General features: G+C 37.3%; 1 protein-coding gene across 3 annotated transcripts in view; it reads right to left on the bottom strand.

Moving 5' to 3' along the window:
* ITSN2 (intersectin 2) overlaps positions 1–23,668 on the bottom strand; it is a 139,602-nt gene that overhangs the window by 96,624 nt on the left and 19,310 nt on the right. For all 3 annotated transcript variants that reach the window (XM_069494829.1, XM_069494830.1, XM_069494831.1), the window contains exon 2: positions 12,768–12,831. In XM_069494829.1, coding sequence (XP_069350930.1) covers positions 12,768–12,798 — 31 coding nt within the window. In that variant the 5' untranslated portion in view covers positions 12,799–12,831. The remainder of the gene's footprint in view (positions 1–12,767; positions 12,832–23,668) is intronic.

Genomic DNA, 23,668 nt, shown 5'->3' with positions numbered 1-23,668 from the left:
GAGCCTTACCAAGAATCTATCGGGAACATCAGGATGGCCCCAGTAACTGTACCTCCCAGGCACATCGCCTCCAGATGTCTTCCCTCCCCCATCTCAGTAATGGATGGACTTCACCCAGCTGGTTGTATATACAAACATAACAGGTTGGACTAACTGCCCTCTGACAATCCCTCCAAAAACAAGGACTAAATTATTCAGATTCCACTGGGAACCCTAAAGCTTACCAGCCATCTAGGAGGCCACATCTTCTGATGTAGGTACCACCTGGGGGGAGCCCTGACAACTATAAACAACATTTTTTTCCACACATACCACATGCACCCTTGAGATTCTACTTCTTGTGTGGGAGCCAAGCATTAACTTGCCTCCCTCCAAAAACACAGTAACATACATGAAGAGACCATAAAGTTCTTAAGAAAACATCTCCTCAGCCCTGGAAGCCATTCAGGTCTGTGTCAACTCACTGGCCAGGGTTATTATAGAATTGTCCTAGATTTCCTTTTTGTAGGCCAAGGTAGAGTATGTACAATCACTAATAAAACTTGCTGCACCTGGATTAACGTCTTAGACCAGGTGGAAAAGTTGATAAAAAATTAGAGAAGGCCACCTAGCTTTCCAAGGGAGACACTGATGGTTTGTAGGATTTGTTTAGCTGGGACTCTGGACAGCATAGCTGCAGGCTGAGACTAACCTGCTGCCTGGCGTCCTGTTGATTTGCCTTAATTAAATGCTACATGAAATAAATCAAACTGACCTAGTCTCAGTCCTGTTTGGTCAGATTAATCAGAGTGCCCAAATGAGTGGTATGTACACTCATGAGAAAATTTTCCAGAAGCCAAGACAATGAAGAAACAGGGACAGAAATTGCTGGGAGACAATTCTCCACAGGTCTCTCACGTTTTGGTATATCTTATGAGAAAAGGCGTTGATAGCTTTTCTTCCAGACTATCTTTTCAAGGATGCCTGCAAGGCAAACAAACACACGGCTTTTCTAAGATTGGGGTTCCTCAGCTATGACACAAAGTCACTGAGTACACAACAGCATCCTCTTAGTGTCATCTCCACATCGCCCCTATGGGAATGTAAGAGGTACATGGGTAGGTAAGAGAAACCAATGTGAACATAAAACTCATGCTACCTGCTGCTTTATTTACTAATAAAGTCTTTTCGTCTGTGGCCCAAGAGTCTTATCTGGTCTGTCAGAATACATGAAACTCAGTAAAATCTCAGAACCTTCATTCCTTTTCTTTTTTTATTTATCCTGCTTGGGGTTCTTGAACATTCTTGGATCTGTTTGATGTTTTCATTATTTTTGGAAAATCCTCAGACATAATTTTTTCAAATATTTCTTCTGCCACATTCTCCTCTCTTCTACTGGGACTTGAATTACACATAACGTTAAACCATTTGATCCTATCAATTCTAGGACTCTTATGATGGTTTCTCCCTCTCAACACATTCTTTCTGTGTTTTAGTTTGGATAATACCTATTGACCTATATTCAAGGTCACTGATCCTTTCTTTGAGTGTTTTGAGGCTACTAATGAGCCTGAAGAAATTTTTTATCTCTGGCATTTCTACTTGACTCTTTCTTATAGTTTCTATCTCTCTGCTGAAACTCCTCTTCTCTCCATGCATACTGTTTATTTATTTTTTATTATATCCTTTAACATATCATTATAGTTAAAGTCCCTGCCTAATAGTGCCAACATCTGGGTCATTTCAGAGTCTGGTTTTGTTCATTGTTTTGCCTCTTTACACTGTCTTGTATTTTCTTATTTATGTGTCTCATAATTTTTTGATTGAATACTAGACATCATGTAGAACAGCAGAGGCTGAGGTAAACAGTGATGCCTGCATATTGGCATGCCTCTTCTTCTGTCAGGCCATTAGTGCAGGATGTTGAGTCACAGTTTCTTCAATTCAATCAGAGTCAGATTTTATAGTTGCTATGGCTATCTTCAGTGTACCACAGGCTTTAAATTCCTCTAGAAGTGGAAAGACATTGCCTTGTGCTAAAGGTAGAAGACAGGGTATTAAGGAGTTCTTCTCAGGGTTCATACTCTTCCTTCAGTTTTCATCTCCCCCAAATCCCTGCAAAAGAGGCTTTCTCTAATGCTCTTGCCTCTCCCCCCAACAGTAGACTGTTATGCTTGTTACTTCACCCTAGGTTTAGCTTTTTTTTAATTTTTTTTCCTTTTTTTTTTTTAAAGGCAGAGTCTTGCTCTGTCACCTAAAGTGCAGTGGTGCCATCATAGGTCACTGCAGCCTGAAACTGCTGGGCTCAAGTGATCCTCCTACCTTAGTCTCCCGAATAGCTGGGACTACAGGCAAGCACAATACCCAGGTAATCTATCTTCCTTTTCTTTCTCCTTTTTCCTTTCTCTTTTCCTTTCTTCTCCTTTCCTTTCCTTCCTTTCTTTCTTCATTCACTCATTCATTGAGACAGGGTCTCACTCTGTCACCCTGGCTAGAGTACAGTGGCATCATCATGGCTCACTGTAACATCCAACTCCTGGACTCAAGCCATCCTCCTTCCTCAGCCTCCAGAGTAGCTGGGACTACAGGCGCACACCACCACATCTGGCTGACTTTTTTACTTTTTGTATAGACAGGGTCTTACTCTTGCTCAGGCTGCTCTTGAACTCCTAACCTCAACCAATCCTCCCATCTCAGCCTCCCAAAGTACTGGGATTACATGTGTGAGCCACTGCATCTGGCATCTGGTTTGACTTTTATTAAAGGCAGATGGTGTTCTCTGTTGGTCTGATCCATACTCAGTCTCCGCAGGCCCTGTGCACCTGGGCCTCAGGAGTGCAGATTTCTCTGTGTTCCTGCCCCTTCTCCCTATGGTATTCAAGTTCTTCCTCATATCTGTGGTTGGTCTTGGGAAGGACCTTCTGGCTGCTCCCCGCAGTAGTAAGAAAAATACCTCTGCTTGGTATTAGTATAGGATCTTAAGCCTAAGAAGGTTTCCTTCCCCACCCCTCCCCAGTGGTAGAGAGGTTTTTCTTCTACGCTTGCCCCAGCAGCAATGTGTCTTTGCCTATGTCCCCAGGGCAGCGGTTTTTGCTGACCCTCTCATAGTGGCATAAGGCTTTAGCTTAATAAGAGAAAAGGATCCAGGTAAGTACATATTTTGTGCCCATTTCCCCACAGCTGCCTGCAATGCCAAGGTGGGGTGCTACTTTTGATCTCTTGTACGGTGGTCAGCAACCTTTGTGGTGAGTACCCAGCTGATGCCCACCCCCCCCCCCCGGAAAGAGGGGCATCTCCCCCAGTTACGTAAATGTAAACTCTCCTTGTGTCTATGGCCCCCAGGTATTCCAGACTAACATGCTAGTCCTCAGTTGTCTTCTATTAGTCCTTTAAAATTTTAACTGATTTTTTGTAACAAATCCCCCCTCTTAGAACACTACTTGCAGTGCTCTATTTGAGACTGAATTCTGTAGAAAACTGCTCCAACTGCACTGGCAGAGTCATGGAAACCCTTTGATTTGCCCTCAGTCCTATGCTCTACCCTGGATTCCAGTGCCCTTTGCTCTAAAGCCCTATTGAAAAAATCAGCCTATTTATTTACCAGACACAAACCCCTCCTATGCTTACGCTAAATCCCATCTAATGAGCTTCATAATTTCTAGAAACACTTCAAAGTTTCTGGTATACTGATGGGGCCTTTTCTGTTTTCTAAGGCTATCTCAGATTTTTTTGTTAAATGATCTCTTTGATAATTTAAATAAGATCCAGAAAGGTAAAGGAAGAAAACGTGAATTTAAATCCCTATTTTGAAACCAGATCAAGTGTTGAGTTGTAAGTGCACATTTTAATAGAAACAACAAAGCAGTTCCAGAAAAAGGTGGTCAAGAAAATAAGGGGTCTAAAACGTTCTATGAGGCAGTTAAGGAACTAAAGATATTAAGCCTGAGGATCAAAGATTAAAGAAGACATGGCAGCAATCTTAAATATTTTAAAAAGTTATACAGAATACTAAGTGGTTATTTGAAATCCCTATAAAAATTAGGAACAGGATTACCATGTCAAAGGAAATTAGAGCTGTATGAAGAGGGAATCAACTGCCTCAGAAGGTATTCTTGTGTTATCAGAGGTATTAAAGCAGAAAATGGTCTACTAAACCTGCAAGTGTTTGAGGTTCTCTCAAACCATGAAAATCAAACAATAATTTTATGATACTTCCATTTGCTCTGAAAATGAGACCCAGTCTCTCAACTTCCTACTACCCTCAAATACATGTTGTTGGGGGTTTTTTTCATTTTGGTTTTTTGGGTTCTTTGAGACAGAGTCTTGCTCTGTTGCCTAGACTGGAGTGCAGTGGCCTGATAATAGCTCATTGCAACCTCAAACTCCTAGGCTCAAGCGATCCTCCTGTCTTAGCCTCCTGAGTAGCTGGGACTACAGGGGCACACCACTATGCCTGGCTAATTTTTCTACTTGTAGAGATGAGGTCTTGCTCTTGCTCAGGCTGGTCTTGAACTCTTGGCCTCAAGCAATCCTCCTCAGCCTCGATCTCCCAAAGTTACAGATATAAGCCACCACGCCCGGCCTACCCTTAAATACATCTTTACTTTCTTCTTTTCATAGTTAAACAAAAGCAGGGGCGTGTAAAGGAATAAAAAGAGAGGGTGCTATTCCTGTCTGTGTCTAGCCATTTTTGTGACTTATGCAAACCTCAACCCTCCTCACCCTTTATTTTCTTTATTTACTTATGATTTGTTGTAAGAATGATGTACATAAAATTGCTTACAAAAATATAAACTATATAGCAGGCAATATCTGACCAGCCAATGTCCTACACTAGAAGTTTTCAATGCCTGGTTGTATATTAGAGTCACATGGGGGAGCTTTGGGAAAAAAGCTCTTCGAACCCAATGCAGACCAATCAAATCAGAATCTGGGGGATGAAGTACAGGCTTCATAATTTTTTAAAAGCTCTCCAGGTGATTCTAATGCATAGCCAGGCTCAGAACCACTGTCCTATATAAATCAGGTTGCGCATTGCCTCCTCTCCTTTTTATCTCCTCCCGAATATTCTGCTCCAACTCCACCCCTTCTACCCAACTCTAGACAACAAGCAAATAGTGCTGCCCAAAAGCAAGAAAAATGTGGGTGGCTGTCACAGTGAAATAAGTGGACCAGTATCTTACAAATTCCTCCTCCTAAGGATGATACTTATATCCCTTGATTCTATTCTGTTGAAAGATGAATTAATCTCACCTCAGTCATTTTTTCTCATATAGATACACAGATTTTTTAACCCCCTTTATCCTACAACTGTCTCAACTCTTGACCAGCTATCTCAGAAAAACAACTTCCTCTATCACTTATCTATGAAGACCAATAACAACATTAGACAGAGCAACGGTAGTACTTAGCAGTAGCAGTAACTATTATTATTTATTTATTTATTTATTTATTTTTTTGACAGAGTCTCACTCTGTTGCCCAGGCTAGAGTGAGTGCCGTGGCGTCAGCCTAGCTCACAGCAACCTCAAACTCCTGAGCTCAAGCAATCCTCCTGTCTCAGCCTCCCGAGTAGCTGGGACTACAGGCATGCACCACCATGCCCGGCTAATTTTTTCTATATATATTTTTAGCTGTCCATATAATTTCTTTCTATTTTTAGTAGAGATGGGGTCTCGCTCTTGCTCAGGCTGGTCTCGAACTCCTGAGCTCAAACGATCCGCCCACCTCGGCCTCCCAGAGTGCTAGAATTACAGGCTTGAGCCACCGCGCCCGGCCTTTATTAACTTAGTATTACTTTATGCCAGAGACCATGCTAAGTATATTGATATTATCATATCAAATTTTTACAACCCTGTGGGCTAGGTTTTTTACATATTACAAATGAAAAAAAAAAAAACAAAAAAAAAACTGAAGCATAGGGAGTTTAAATAACTTCCCGAACATCATACACCTAATATAATTTGTAGCTAGAATTTGACTACACTTTATAATATAACTCCAAGGTTCATGTTCTTAACTTACACCACATTGCCTCCCTGATAACTCTGACATTTTAGTTTAGCAGTATTATTTTTGTCATTTTAAAATAAGTAATAGAATATAAAATAGATACATCTAAATTGATATTTAAATATAAAAACATGGGTCTCTTTTAGCTTTCAAAGCAACTGAATTTCCCTTTGGAATAATGTACCTTAGTAAGTTTTTTGAACACTTATTATATAACAAATTTTACAGGTAAAAAATGTAAATTGTGACACTACCATAAACTTGCTTAATATTTAAAAGGAGAAAAAACAATATAAAATAAAAACCAAGGATAAAAGGAATGCTAGTAAAACATCCCTATCTCCAGAAAGTAAAGACTTAAGAATCCCATGCACATAACATCCTCTTTTCTCACCCCCTGACCTGTGTTTCCTTTACTTGGACTGCTGTTCACATCATCCCCTTTCCATTTCAAACTTTATCTTTCAAGGTCCAGGGCAGGTGTCACTTTCTCCAGGAGGTTCTTGACATCTCCAGGTCACACTGACTGCTTCCTCCTCTAGATTCTCAAGAGACTTCATACTTCTACAGAGCACTTAGGATGATGCTGTAATTGTTTTCTGTCCATCTGTTCCACCAGACTGTGAACCCCAGAGGACAGGAGCTTTGAGTGTTTATTCTACTATCCTCAGAGCCAGCAGAGTACCCAACACAGAGCAAACACTTAAAAATGACTGATGAACAAACGGAAAAGAGAGGAAGTAGAGAAAAAGAGAAGAGAGGCAAGATCAGGACTTGAGGAAACCTAAGAGTCACTTATAAACCCTTTTGTTGTACATCCTTCACATATGGTTATACCAGCTCTCTGAGGTCTCTGTAAAGCTCTACATATTCAACTTCACTAATAACCATCTATACATCACTTCTGACTACCTTTTCAGTTTATTCAATTTCTGCCAGTAAGGAACCAAAAATGTTTAGATATATAAACTCATACATATTTGTTGCTTGTATTGCATAAAAATCTGCCTTACAAAGGCAATTTTCCCAGGAATGCGTATCATTGAAAAGTAGGGGCCCACCATAATTTATAACACTAATATGGATTAAACAAATTTTTCTTAGCCCCAAATGACTGGATTTAAAACATCTATAAATATCCTCTCTTAAAGACAAGTTTTAAGTTTAGAGTTAAAAATAAAGAAACAGATGTACTGAAGAACTACGAACCTAAAATAGCTAAACCTACATGCTTTCTAAATAAAGAAATACCACATATATAGTAAAAACTTATTTGGTTTATCAGTTTATTAAAAAATAAATTTAGAAGCCTGTCAGGATTCCTGTGACTAGAAAGGCAAGTAGTATAGCTATAGAATTGATTTAATACTATATGACTTTGGAAAAAAAATACTATATGACTTTGGAAAAATGATACTGATTTAAAAAATAACAAAAATGACAATAACAAAGGATGACAAAAATGAAAGTGCCTCACCTTTATTTAGCCTTGACTATGTGTCCGGGACTTTACATGCAGTAACTCACTCACCACCACCACCAGTATATAAATTAAGGCACTATTATTGTCCTCATTTTACAGGTGAGGAAACTAAAACCCATGGTGGTAAAGTAACTTGCTCAAAGTCATACAACTAATAAGTGGCAGAGATGAGACTAGAACCTAGGTAGCCTGACTCCAGAAGCTGTGTGCTGAATTCTACACTATACTATCGCCCAACATATATGGCTAAGATGCTTATGTTCTCTGTACCTTAGATATCACCTCTATAAACTATGAATATTATCTAACTCCACAGGTTGTTGTAAAGATTACATGTAATATATAATATATCTACACTAAAATAAATAACACTAAATATCATTTTTCATTTACTAGATTGACAAAATAACAATAGATAACATTTAATGAAACTTACCATGTATCAGGTACTTTTCTAAGAGCTTTACATACATTGCTTCAATTAAGTCTCATAAGAATCCCATGAGGTGGCTCACGCCTATAATCCTGGCATTCTGGGAGGCCGAGGCGGGAGGATCGCTTGAGGTCAGGAGTTCGAGAACAGCCTGAGCAAGAGCGAGACCCCGTCTCTACTAAAAATAGAAAGAAATGATCTGGACAGCTAAAAATATATATAGAAAAAAATTAGCCAGGCATGGTGGTGCATGCCTGTAGTCCCAGCTACTTGGGAGGCTGGGGCAGGAGGATTGCTTGAGCCCAGGAGTTTGAGGTTGCTGTGAGCTAGGCTGATGCCACGGCACTCTAGCCTGGGCAACAGAGTGAGACTCTGTCAAAAAAAAAAAAAACCAAAAAAACACCAAACCATATTAAAACATAAGATATTCATGTTCTAAGAATTTTTCAAGGTCTCCTCCACTCACAAGGGTTGACCTATTCCTTCTCTGGAATGTACTAAGAAAAATTAAATTGAATATTAAAAGCTAAAAAAAGGTTTAAGAACTTTTCAGAAATGAAAAGATAACACAGAAATAAGAAAACTCGGAAACATATGTAATTCAAAGCCAATTTTAAAATAGTTGATTCAGGCCCGGCGCAATGGCTCAGGCCTATAATCCTAGCACTCTGGGAGGCCGAGGCGGGAGGATCGCTTGAGGTCAGGAGTTCAAGACCAGCCTCAGCAAGAGCAAGACCCCATCTCTACTAAAAATAGAAAAAAAAATTAGCCAGTCAACTAAAAATAGAAACAAAAAATTAGCCAGGTGTGGTGGCTCGTGCCTGTAGTCCCAGCTACTTGTGAGGCTGAGGCAGGAGGATCACTTGAGTCCAGGAGTTTGAGATTGCTGTGAGCAAGGCTGACGCCACGGCACTCACTCTAGCCTGGGGAACAAAGTGAGACTATGTCGCAAAAAAAAAAAAAAAGTTGATTCAATTCTGGCTTATTTAGAATATAGCACCAACAGAATCTTTTAAAGAGCCAATAGTTGGTTACCTTGAACTTCAAGTTAAAAATCTCCCAATTTTAGTCTTTATTTGTAAGCCTTACAGAAAAGGCATAAAAATCTAAATTTGGGGGTTAATGTCTAATATTTCCTTAAAAAGCTAACAATCCTATACAATGTTTGATAATCATGTTACAAATGCATTACAATTCTAGCCACTTCCACCAACTCATCACATGTGGTTATTTTCATAAGCATTTCTATTGCTTATTCTCATCTCACTTACTGGCTCTGTCAAACGTGTTCTTATACTGGCCAGGCACGGTGGCTCACGCCTATAATCCTAGCACTCTGGGACGCCGAGGCGGGAGGATTGCTTGAGCTCAGGAGTTTAACACTAACCTGAGCAAGAGTGAGACCCTGTCTCTACTAAAAATAGAAAAAACTATGTGGGTGCAGTGGTCCACGCCTGTAGTCCCAGCTACTCAAGAGGCTGAGGTAGGAGGATTGCTTGAGCCCAGGAGTTTGAGATTGCAGTGAGCTATGATGACGCTACTACACTCTAGCCTGGGTGACGGAGCAAGACTCTGTCTCAAAAAAAACAAATCAAAATAAAACAAAATAAAAAACGCGTTCTTATAGTCAGTGAAGAAAGAAAATCCACATTTAGAGAACGTCCACTATATGCTAGATCCCATGCAGTAAGTACTGTCACCCTGGTTTTACATATATAGATATATATACATACACATATTCATATATACATACACACATATACATACATAAAGAAATAAGTTCCATGAGGTTAAATCACACAGCTAGGTAGTAGCACAGCAATAGGCTAACATAATTCCACACGTACATGATTCAAATATGGTATGTCCTACTTATATGCTATAAAAATTAAATGATACCAGAAATAATCTGAATTGGTATATTTGTCCAGTTCAAAATCATAGTCAACTGATAATATGTTGACCTTGTATTAACTTAGATCTCTAAAGCACAATTGGAATACCGGTCTAACTAGAAATATACGCTCATTTGTTGGGACTTGAATAACAAAAACTTGGGTTATTATAAATGCAGTACAGTACTACATTTGATTCTATAGATCTAATGTTTAACAACAATTTCTTAACTACATAGTTGAAAAGATTAATGAAATCTAAAGTTCTAAAAAGGCAATAAAGCTCTTAGGTCATATTCTTTAAAAAGAAAAGAAAAGAAAAAAAGTAAAAAGTAATAAAGCTCTAAAAGGAAAATGACATTTTTTTCCTTCCTAAAGCCACTGGCTGTTCCCGTTCTCTCCCGACTCCTTCCTTCTTCCAGATTTCAGATATAGCCACGATAACAGGCTTCAGAACTTCTTCCTTACTTAACCAGTCTTCAGTACCCCCACAATTTTGAGGCTAAAAAAAGCTACATCACATTACAATATCAACTGGTAGCAACATGTATCTAAAGTAGCCTCTTGCTTATAATCTGAGGATTCATCTGTCATGCCCTTTGAATTACAATTTCATTAAAATTTTTGAAAAGCAGAAAACACACCTATGATTAAGGAAGATTTTGGCAAGGATGATTCTGCTGGTGCAAAAGACACCAGTAGTAGAGTCACAAGTGGTAAAAATATGACACACTGAACTTTTTTAGTTCTGTTAAGGAGATGAGAAATGAAGCATTAAGAAAAGAAAAGAATATCTGTTCAACAGAACTTTAAGAGATGATGTAAATGCTCTATATCTGCATTGTCCAATATGGTAGCCACTAGCCACATCTAGCTTTGAGCACTTGAAATGTGACTGTGTGACTGAGGAACTGAATTTTTTACTTTATTTAATTTTTGTTAATTGAAATTGAAATAACTACATGTAGCTAGTGGCTACTATATTATACAGTGTAGCTCTTTAGAACCAAAGCAGTCTAAAAAGTCTTTGTTAGTGTAAGGATAATGAAGTATATACATTGCAAAATTTGAGAATATGTCAGAAGTATTTAGACAACCCGGTCTAAGCATACTTACAGACAAGTCCCAATAGCACTGGGCATCAAAAAAAATTTAATAATCTATGATAGGATTTACTACAGGAGCAAGACTTTGTGCTGTACATGAATGCTGCTTTCAATAAAATCTTAAACCCTGAATTGGACTTAAGTTAGATACACACAAGTTATCCTTAATCTTTAGCTATTTTATAAACTAAGTCAGAAAGTACCACAATCTATATCTGCTCTTAATTCTTCAGAAGTTTAAAAAAATTACTATCTTTATTGCTATATACCACTTCTAAATGAATTGTCCAACACTGGACTATTATTCACAAAATTATTCTTTTGTTACCGAACATTTTGTTTGTTTTCAATATTATTCTTCTATATATAATGAAATTAGTTATAAAGTAGATAAATAAATGTTTATGGAATGGAAGAAACAGAATGAAAAAGGACTGCAGCTGTAATGCTTTCTTTTATGTTCACTTTGTTTATAAGTCTGATTAAAATATTGGTTGAAGTTTGTAACTAAACTGTGTTTAATACAAACTCCTTTGTGTGGAACATGGAAATCCTTAAACTTGGGTAGAGCATGTTACTACTACAATTACTGTCCTGGTTTTTCATATATATATTTTTTAAAACCATGATATATATGCATATATATATATGTGAAAAACTCATTATGGAAAAAATTATTTAATTTTTTTAAATTGTCTGTGGCATCAATCTTTATAATACCACATCATTTCCACAACTGCAACAATGCTCACATTAATCCTTAAATAAGAGGTTCTAAAAAGACAAAAAACAATAAAGCCCTTACCTCAACCCCATCCTTAAATGACACAGAATCTTACCACACATTAGAATTTGATTCTACTTTTTATGCAAATAATTTATTTCTCCAAAACTTTCCTAAATCCTAAGGCCTCAAACTTTAGATATACAATATACATTTTCTTTATTAACCATGTATGGATTTGGCCCTATGACTGAAAACAAGTTATAAGAACAAAGATGCAATTGATCAAACATTGGATGGTAATATCAAAACTGAATTGCTTTGTGAAGATGGTGGAACAGTGATTATTCCTTTTTTTTAATGTTCTTTAATATTACTCTTTTCAATTTAAATGTTGAAGAATTAATGACTTTAATCTCTATAAGTAGGAATTTATCTACAATTAGCCGATGAAATTTACCACAAAATTAAGAACTCAGTATCCAGATTTCTTTAGCGATGTATGAATATAATGCATGTTCTCAATTAATTCTAAATGACATACACAGTAACTGAATACCTATTAAAGGTAGTTAATTTGCATTTGGGAAAAGAATTAAAACTAGAATCAGAACAAAAGCTTTAAAAACTTTTCATTATTGAAAGTACCTAAAGATTTTCTTTTAAAACGTTTCATATTAAACAATTACATACATAATCCTTTATAAACAGAAAATTTAATCTTATATGCATATTACTAAATGAATCTTTATTAGCTTCATCAGTTTGCAATCAATCTATGTTATCAAGACACCTTTAATATTCACCCTATAGCACTTTGTTTTTTGTCCTCCAGTTTTATGCATCAAACACAATACACCTTTAGATTATTTTTAATTGCTCAATGGCAAGCACACATTCCAGATGATACCGTAAAACATGCTTGTACTGAGTCAGGGGATTTACTACATAATATTCTAATAGAAGATATATACAGTGTTCTGAAATAAACTACCAAAATATTTTCAACAAGAATACTTTACATTTTGTATTTGTAAGTTTACAAAAAATTACCTACAGGAATATTTTAAACCTCTACCAAAAAAACCCAAAAAACCATAACCTGCTTATCTTGCCACAAGCACAAAGCTGCTTACCATTCATAACTGTGGGAAACTGAGCCATCATGGTCCTGAATTTTCCTTGCTAGCCTTCAGCCATCTGCAACATAAAAACATCGTGTCGTTAATAATACAACAAGGGCAGATCACAGCTTAGTGCACCCGCTAAGCAGGAGGAATGTCTGTCCCCTTCAGCTCAGACTTCCAACAGAAAACAATGCAGAGCTTCTGCTGCTGCTGAACGGGCAGAATTTACATTTGAGTAAGGGCAGGAGATTTTGTTGGGTAATGATGCTGCCTTAAAAAGTTACATATTTAATAGCAAATACTAAATAAAGAAACCCTCGGCATGAACCAACATTCTTGTAGAAATTAATGTGGGAGAGAGGAAGGGCTGTTATAACTAGGCAAAAATTTATCTCAGAGAGATCAACTGTATAAATTAAGCATATAAGGGTAACATGTAAATCCATAATACTCTTCTTCTGAAAAATTCCCAAACAAGAAAAATATTCAAAATAAATGTAACATTGCTGTTTAATTAAGCTTTACAGGTTTATAAAATAGCCTAAAAGTAATACATATATATGTTTATTTAAATATAATGAAATGTGCTGGGCATGCACTCTACACTAGTAAGAGAAGGGATTTTGGAAATTAACAGCTCTGGGTTCAAATCCAGCTTTGCTATTTTCTAGCAGTGAATACAGAAAAGTTATTTAACCTTTTCCAAGTCTCAGATCCCTCATCTGTAAAAATACTTTGTAGCAGTATAGTTTTTTTAAGTATTAAACATAATCTGGTACACTGCCTAACACATGGTAGGTGTTTAATAAATGGCTGCTATTTTCCAAATGTCCAGGGAGGGAGAGTGCAATACCATTTTGAACCCTGAATTCATTATTTAACTATGAATAAATTCTAAATTTGTCCCATGAATCCTTAAGATAGGACCAGTTAGGAAGAGTGATGGCCTAGCAAATTTATAGTAATGTTCCTAGTAATTAAACCATGGTTTGTAATATTGCAGGAAAACACTACTATATTAAAAGACCACTCATCTACTTTCCCAAATCATTTAAATATTAGTACTGTTAGAAGCATAAGAAAAATATATGCACAGGCCACTTTAAACAAAGAAGGCATAGAGTGGTACACATAGTGGAAGAATGTGTCATTGGAGAAGCTGGCTGACTAGCTGCCAAGAAATGTTACAAGGTGCCATTATCTTAGTGAATTCAGCTTGCTCAAGGATCTGGTCCTCAGCTTTGATGACCCAGAAATATGACTGTATCAGTATAACCACCAAAAGTGACTCACACTAACCAAGAAAACTGGTATATAAATCCAATTCATTTATTTACAAGAGAACTGACAGCAACTTTTCTTCCTATAGAGCAAGCTAGTTTATCTATTAAATTTTGACCAGATCACTGTGCAGTGAGACAGGGAGTTAACTGTGATTAGAATGGTAAATTGCATCGACAGCCTGATACATCTACCTACACAGCAAGGATAAGCCAGGAAGGGTAAACCTCCATTAATGCTTTGAATGGCAATAGGGAGGGGTAAACTTTCATTAATGCTTTGAATGGCACTGCCAATTTTACTCTTTGGGCTCCCAGCTTTTCTGTGTGCTGCCATATACCATCCTCCCTCTCAAAGTGTACATTTTTTCTTTAGATGTTAATAAGCTTTACTGTAATGGTGCTTTAAACCTGTACAGTGGCCCCCAATCTTTTTGAGACTAGGGACTGGTTTCATGGAAGTCAATTTTTGTACAGACGGATGGGGGGCAGCAGGGAGGTTGCTACCTGGTCCCTACCAGGCCACAGACTGGCCCAGGGGTTGGGGACCACAGTCAGACTTAGACTTACACTTCACCTGTCACCATACTCTTCCAGGGTAGGAGGAAATTTCATCCATGTACAAATTGGTTTTCTTAAACTTCAGGTATTGGAATTGTTTGCTACACAGAAAAATGCCAAAACCATGATCAGGAATTGCTAAAGGAGGTATTATGTTGAGTCTGAAAGGATGAGTACGAATTAGTTATAATGTTAAGAACCTTGGACTTGATCCTGTAGCTAACAGAATTTTAAATGGTTTTAAGGAGAGGGACACAGTCAGATTTCATTTAAGTGGGACATAGTCAGATTTCATTTAAGTGAGAGAATAAACTGTGAAGAAAAAAACAAGACTATAAAGCAGGGAGGTCAATCAGAACAGATGAGAATTAGTATCTGGCACCTGATCTAAAACAGTGGCAGCAGGGACAGAGAAGATGGGAGAAACTGAAGAAACTGAAGAGTTCAAAACAAACAGAACTCTGATGACGCTTTGGATATGAAGGATTATGAATAAAAAGAATCAAAGAGATGACTCTCAGAATTATAGTTTGTGAGACTGAGTGAATTATGGTGTCACCAGCTAAAAACATGAAAACAGAAGGAAGTCCCATAAATCCAGTTATGACTACAACTTCCTCAAATACAGAAATTCTGCAAAAAAGCATTACATTTTTACTTCCTCAATTTTAAATTATCATAAGTAATGTTAAACCAAAATAAACTATATGCCTGCAAATAAACTATTTACTTACAGATGTGCAGTAGCAAGGGGCCCTATTTTATTAGTTCTCTGTGGCTAAGAAATTTTATCAATAAAACATGTGAGAAAACCTGCCAAAAGCATTACATATAATGTATTTTATAACTCTGCATACCATACCAAAGACAGCTTAGACAACAGAAAGACAAATGAAGAATAGGATCCCATGGTTACAAAGCCTTAATCTGTTAGATCTAGGTCTAAAACTTACCAATCATCCATCTAGAACCTTTGGTTAGTCATCATGTATTCTGTGAATACAACAGAATGCTACATAGTACATGCTCATTAATCACAAGCATAATCCTGAAATAAAACCAGAGAATGAACCAAATAATGTAACGGACAGAGAGGGCAAATCCTCTGGGTAAAAGCTGAAGGTACTAGTATTACAGAGCCTTCTGCACCTGGTATGTGAGATTTAGCTACCCATGCATATAGGCACCATATTATATTTAACATTTATGTATGTATATAACATCTGGTTGACTGTGGCAACATCTAAATATGATAGCATATTTTGGTGGATACCATTTCGTATCTGTTACCTTTATATTCATTCTCTCTGCCCAATTGTGGAATAATTACCTCATGCTTAACAATTCTACTAGCAGAGTAGAGCCTGAAGAAACATAATTATAATTGAAATTTTGAAAATGCAATGGATACATAAGACTTTGTTTTACATTTTTCAAAAACCAATTGTGTTTTACTTTATGTAATAATAATTAACATTTACTGAGTATTTACTATTAATTCAATATACTTCAATCTACTATGTGTCATGCTCCATATTCATTTAGAATCTAATATGTTCTGGATTCTACACAAGGAGTTTCAGACACTAAGCAGCTTGTAAACTAGTCTACCAGGTGCCAGATACTGCTAGGCACTTTTGATGATACTGATCCTCCTCACAATATCCCTGCAAGGCAGATGATACTGTATTCATTTCACAGATGAAGAAACTGAGAAGTTAAATTACTTGCCCAAATTCAGAACCCAGAAAGCAATCCCAAGCCTGTCTAATTCTAAAGCCCATGAACTTCCCATGGGCTTTATTTGCCTCTTCTTCTCTTAAACGGAGATAAAAACTAATGATGAGTGGGTCCTAGGTTCCTGCAAGCAGCAGGTCAACTAATGTTGGTATATTGTAGGGGAAAAGAAAAACAAGCCAGGGATGCCTCTCGACAAACAGAACAACATCAACACACACACAAACTAGAGAGTGCTAATTGTTTCTTACCTCTTGGTATAACTCTGAAAAGGGTAACCAAGATTTCCCTAGTTACATGCCTTGTGCTTGTTTCAGGTATGTGCAACTGATGTCAGCATCCAACAAATACCCCTTTCTACTCTTTAGAGGCGGTGACATGTAATGATGGGCAATTTTGGCAGTTTGCAGTCACTGTATAATTTGAACACTGTATTAATTAACTATGGTTCTAGAATATTCATATGGAGATTTTCCTGCTCATTAAAAATTACAGAGAATTAGTAGTGTTTCCTTTGTAGAAACCAAGAAAATATATTGGGTAGAGTAGATAGTAAGCATAAGGCAAGGAAGACTGCTCTGATTTAATATAATCCAAATGCCATTTGGAGTAATCACCAAATGTAATTTGGACAATGTGGAAAATATATTCACGAGAATATATTTTCTCAGGAAAATATAAACAGCAAAAGAGAAATGCTAAAATAGGAGTAGGAAATCCTTCTTCTACAAAGGGTCAGTAAGACCCAGGAAAAAAGAATCATAGCCCTTATAAGTAAAAAGTAGCTCAATAAGGTTGAGGTTTTTGTTTGTTTAGAAGCATAGAATTATAGAAAGAAAGAATTTCAGTAACTATTTAGTCCCAAACCCTCAATTTTCAAGAGGGGAAAACTAAGAGATTTGTAAAAGCTTCCAAGTTAATAGCAAAGGTCCCAGAAATGACATCTCTGATGTATATGTCTCGTGCTCTGTTTTTAAAACAGCTTTCCAACTTGCCCAATCATGTCACCTGGGATATTAACTAATTCTATAGATTTCCAGGCCCATCCCTGGGAGACTGTGACTCAGCAGGTCATTATGTGAATTAAGGCAAGAAACTCCTAAAATAAAGGTTCTTGCCTTGAGACCCTTCCACAGAGCTACTAGTTTTTACCTAAGATACTCATTAATGCCCCCTCTCCTGCCTAAATTCTCCCACTGATTACAAGTCTAAACTTCTCAGTGTGAAATGTGGCCCTCTTCAGAATCTCATCCCAGTCTACTTTACCACATTCAACTTCAGATACTTTCCCTTGATTCCTGTCCTAAGTACACCAACCTTTTCTTGAAACACTGATGCTTTTTTCTCTCCCTCTTCCTTCATAAAGAGTTGTTCTCTTTTTCATGGTCATCAAAATTTCTTCTCATTCTTCAATTCCCAACTCAAATGTCACCTTTTCTTTGAAAAACTTCTATCCTCCCAAATAGTTAGTGACACTACCTCCTAGGTACGTCCCTAACACTTGTTTATGGCCAGGCTTGGTGGCTCACATCTGTAATCCTAGCACTTTGGGAGGCCTAGATGAGAGGATTACTTGAGGCCAGGAGTTTGAGACCAGCCTGAGCATGAATGGAAAAAAAAAATCAAAAAATTAGCCAGGTATGGTGGCATGCACCTGTCATCCCAGCTACTTGGGAGGCTAAGGCAGGAGGACACTCAGCCCAGGAGTCTGAGGTTGCAGTGACCTATCATGATGCCACAACACTCTAGGCCAGGAGACAGAGCAAGACCCTGTTTCAAAAAACAAAAACTAAAACAAAGAAACACTTGCTCACACCACAATAGCCTCATTTATCACACTGTATTTCTATTTTCACGGTTCACGTTTGCCTGTTTCACATGTCCTAAGTAGAGACCATTTTTATTTAGCTCTGTATGCCTAGTTCCTAAACCAAATCTCCCAGAGAAAATGCTCAATAAATATTTGCTGAACAAATACGAATTGGGTAAATAATATGATTGAGATACCAGAAAAACAAATGAAACAAAGCAAAAAGCAAAGAAAGCAGGGAGAGAGGCAATGTCAAATTAAATATATACAAAAGAAACTCATAAGAAAGCAGAACAGGGTCAAAACTACTTCCTTGAAACCCTGCAGACATCAAAGCTGTCCCTGGCAACATGGCTCCTCTATAACTTGGTTTGTTTTTCCTTTTAAGTGTACTTTTAGAGATAAAGGTTTATTTCCCATTGAATTCTCAAGGCTTTTTATTGAGAGTGGGGAAGAAGGCTTGGGTTTTTCCATTATACTTTGAATCTGGTTGCTTAGTTTACTTTAAATAAATTTGACTGAAGGTCTGACATTCAAAAGCATGACAACCAAGCTCCTGTAGGTATATTTTATAAAACTTTCTCTAGTGTTTCCTCCACTCCCAGCATGTGCTAGGGTACAAAAAGCCAACTCTCAAATTGTACTTGCTGATTAGTTGAGAAAAATGTTCCTGCCTCATCTAGTTCCCAAGGAGATCAAGGTCAGTTCTATATGAGAATGATTTGGACAAAATTACCTACTACTTTATAGTTTCTGCAGTAAGATGAAATTTATAGAATATGTATATTGCCCACATCTGTTCCCCATCTATCCATCCATTCATTCATTCTTTCATCCATTCATCAAACATTAATAGTCATTATAATAAAAGGATTTGAGGGATGCTGTGAGAACCCAGAGGACAGAACTAATACTACTTGGGAGGTAAATCAAAGTATGGTACATGTAACCAAGAAGGTAACATTTGTATAAGAATTATCTAACATGAAGTCAGTGGCAAAGTGAGTGGACTCCAGGTATCCTCAGAGTGAACAAGATTGTATAAGTGTGTGGATAGGCTGTTATAAAGAAAGGAAACGTTTAAGAACCTAATAAAAGAACTGGTTAAAAGAGGGAAAATACAAGAGCCAGCTTAACTGTCTATTCAAAGACAGTGTGATGTGAGAGTGATATAATTTAAAAGAATTCACATAATCTTAAGAGTTAAAAGAGACCCTTAAGAAACTCAATAGTCTTAAAATTGTGCTCCTTGGAGTTCCAGAAGTTTCAAGGAGGTACAACAGAGGTGGCATGAGCTGGAGGGGATACCAACTCCAATGAGAATAGCTCCTTTTTTGTGCTTTACATAGTGAGGCTTCTCCATAAGATATCTGATGATTTTTTAAAAAAGAGTTAGACAACAACATACTGAATTCCATCTCTTTCGTTTTAGAAACAATTAAACAGAAGCCAAAGAGATGAAGTCACTAGCCAAGATCATACAATTTAAGGAACAAAATAAACCATGCTATTGACTTTAGGCTTCAGTGAGCAAATCATGGAGAGCCCGTATTTAAAACACTGTATAAAGCTGAATGTATTTGTTTACCTAGCACCCAGATGAAGAAAGTCAAAATTACCCAGTCCCCCAAAGTTCCCTCGTGCTCTCTTCCAGTCTCCCAGTAGGGGAAACATGATCCCAACTTCTAACACCATAGATTAGTTCTGTCTATTAATGAACTTCTTATAAATGGAATTATGTAGCCCTTTGTGTCTGCCTCTTTTGTTCAACATTCGGTCTATGAGATTTGTGGTATTATGTATCATTATGAGCTCTTAAAAAAAACAAACCACCAAAAACACCACAGTATATGTTCTAGTTAGAGACCCCGATTTGGTAGTTATCAGAGATTGGGAACACTTCTAAAGTCAATGAATGATATTATCCAGGAAAAGCACATACATATAAGAAAAAACAGAAGAAGCCTGGTCTTTTAAAGGCAAAGGAAGAGAATTCTGACAAGCAGTATGGGAAACTGAACTGGATTTGAGTCTAGACAAAGACACCAATTACAAAGTGACTAGCATAGTCCAAGTGGTGAGAACTTGAACTAGAGCAACAAAAGAGCGCCATTTCAGAGGTGGAATGGATAGGATTTTCTGATCAGCTAAATCTGGAAGATGAAAGAAGAGCATCATAGATGGGTTTCTATCTTGGGTGACTATAGAGCAGTAAGCTCTACAGAAGCTCTAAGAAAGTAGAGATTTAGATGTTATATTTGGGGGGTGAGCAACAAAATGTTCCATTTTAAGCATACCTAATCTAATAATCTAACATCCTGCAAAGAAATCTAGATGGAGATGTCCATGAGATAGTAAGAACTCTATTTGAGCTAGAGACCCAGATTTGGTAGTTATCAAGGATTGGAAATAGCTATAATCATGTCAGTGAATGACATTATCTAGGGAAAGAATGTATAAGAAAAAATAAAGAATAGTCAGAAACAGAGGTTGAGAAACAGGAGAAATCAGGATATAGAGTTAAAAGAGTTTCAAGGAGGAGATGGTTAACACTGCCAAATGTCACATAAGTCAAGACTCAGCTATTAGTATTGGCAATCTGTAGTGAGTGCAGTTCCAGTACAGTGATGGCTATTAAAGTCAAACTGGGCCGGGCGCGGTGGCTCACGCCTGTAATCCTAGCACTCTGGGAGGCCGAGGTGGGCGGATCGTTTGAGCTCAGGAGTTCGAGACCAGCCTGAGCAAGAGCGAGACCCCATCTCTACTAAAAATAGAAAGAAATTATATGGACAGCTAAAAATATATATAGAAAAAATTAGCCGGGCATGGTGGCGCATGCCTGTAATCCCAGCTACTCGGGAGGCTGAGACAGGAGGATCGCTTGAGTTCAGGAGTTTGAGGTTGCTGTGAGCTAGGCTGATGCCACGGCACTCACTCTAGCCTGGGCAACAGAGTGAGACTCTGTCTCAAAAAAAAAAATAAATAAAAAAAAAATAAAGTCAAACTGAAGTGGATTAGGCATTAAATGGGAGGTGAAGTGTAGGTGACTCAAGAAGTATGTTGTTATAAAGGAAGAGGAAGAAAGAGTGGGAGAAAAGATAAGATTTAAGAAAGGGAGGTGGGGCCGGGCGCGGTGGCTCACGCCTGTAATCCTAGCACTCTGGGAGGCCGAGGTGGGCGGATCGTTTGAGCTCAGGAGTTCGAGACCAGCCTGAGCAAGAGCGAGACCCCATCTCTACTAAAAAAAAAAAAAAATAGAAAGAAATTATATGGACAGCTAAAGATATATATAGAAAAAATTAGCCGGGCATGGTGGTGCATGCCTGTAGTCCCAGCGACTCGGGAGGCTGAGACAGGAGGATCCCTTGAGCCCAGGAGTTTGAGGTTGCTGTGAGCTAGGCTGACGCCACGGCACTCACTCTAGCCTGGGCAACAGAGTGAGACTCTGTCTCAAAAAAAAAAAAAAAAAAAAAAAAAAAAAAAAGAAAGGGAGGTGGGTTATTACAATGTTTTACTTTACTTTACTTTTTAGGTGGGAGAGCAAAACTACTTTTAGAGGAAAAAACAAAGATTTAATTAACAAAAAGGACAGGGAAGGGAAGTTACTTAATGTAAGTTAGGGTCTAGTATTATAAAAGTAGACAGCTCTAGAACATAAAGTTAGAACCTGGGACAGACATTTCTGGCTCTGGGAGAATAAAGCTCAGGAAAGGCAGAAAGGACAAATGAAAGCACACATAAGGTTGGAAAAAGGAGAAAAAGGCATTGAGAAAATACGGTTTTTTCCTGCAATTCTTCTTTCTCTCTCTTCTTTAGGTTCAGACAACAGTCCAAGGGGCAGGGCTAAAGACAGCCTCTTTGATCCCCTGGGTCACTAAGTGCCTAAGCACAAATTTCTCTCCACTTCCAGCCAAAATAAGGAGGTTATATTGCAAATCAGTTCCCATGACTCAACCAGATGTGTGCACTTCAGCTTACATTCAAATTTAGCTTAGGCCCTACACATTGAAACATTTGTTAAACGAATGTGAAAGAAAACATTCTAGGCAGAGGTAAAAGTACATGCAAAAGTAGACTGGCAAGTATAATCTGGGAAAATAGATGATGACTTATTCACATGAAATAGTGAAGGGCTAATAATAATGCAAGGAACCTTAACAATAGGTGCAAAAGTAAGTACTACATTAACACTTAGCTGACTCAAATGTAAATTAGCACAACCACCTTCAAAACAACCTTAAAACTAAACATTAAAAAATATATATAATAGAAAGTTAAAGTCCATTACAAAGATAACAATCAGTAACAGTTTCAAATATATTGTTCCAGATACCTTCCTGTTTATATACTATCAAATACCATTTTTACAAAAATGAAGTCATACTTCATCGTTCTGCAAGCCTGGTTTTTTCACGTTACCAATTTTTCACCACCATTATTAATGCTACAATAAAGATTCATATATACAGATATAGGTATGTATAAAAAGACAAATTCTAGAAGTGGAAGTAGCAGGTTAAAGGATATTAATTTTAACAGATATTACCAAACAGTCTAAATTGGACTTCATTTATAAAGTCTCTCAATAGAGGCTGATAGCATAATACCAATAAGACGGGGTTTAGATACACAACCCTCTAACTCCGATTAATTCAGAAAGACGTTTTAGAGTACCTATACCAGTAATACGCTGCATTTTCTCTAAGCAATTTCCACAAACATTATTTCCCTTAACTAAGCTTTCCTCGCCCAACAAACGTAATTATAAGTTCTTGCTCCACAAAGATCTCAAACATGAAGTATTTATTGAGCAGACAGCACAAAGGAAGAGGGATGGACCTGAAGACCTAGTCCTGACACTGCCACACTTAACAGTTTGGTATTTATCTTTCTAGATCTACTTCAGGCATAAGCAAATGTTATTTTTAAAACAAAATAAAATTATAGTATGGATACTATTGTATTAATTTATTTTTCATTGCACATATTATGGACATCCCTCCATACCAATACATAATAGATTATTCATATCCTTTTAAATAAGTGTGTAGCATTTTATTGTATGATGTACCATAATTTATTTAAGCTATCTACTATTGGTGGACATTAAGACTATTTCCAGTTTTTTGTTTAACAAACCACACTACTTTGAACATCCTCATATATACACTGAGTATTTAGGTAGGATAATACTTCTAGATGTAGAATTAATGGGTACAAAACTGCTTTCTAAAAATTTAGTACCACTTTATACTCCCAATGGTATGTATGTATGCAAACTTGTTTCAGCATAATCCTGCCAATATTTAGTACAAACAAGTACCTTATATTTTGCCCATCTCAGAGGCAAAAAGATCTTTTAAATTTTCTTTTCTCTGATCATTAGTGAACTGGGCATCTTTCATATATTTATCATGTATCTATCTCCTATGAACTATTTACTTATTTTGCCCACTTTCCATGGCAGTGCTGTTCAATGGAAATATAATGCAAGCCATACAATATAATTTTAAATTTTCCAG

The sequence above is a fragment of the Eulemur rufifrons genome, chromosome 19 (genome assembly GCF_041146395.1).
Source record: "Eulemur rufifrons isolate Redbay chromosome 19, OSU_ERuf_1, whole genome shotgun sequence".
NCBI classification, from domain to species: Eukaryota; Metazoa; Chordata; class Mammalia; order Primates; family Lemuridae; genus Eulemur; species Eulemur rufifrons.
Note: the sequence above shows the minus strand (reverse complement) of the source record. Positions and strands in the feature narration are given on the sequence as shown.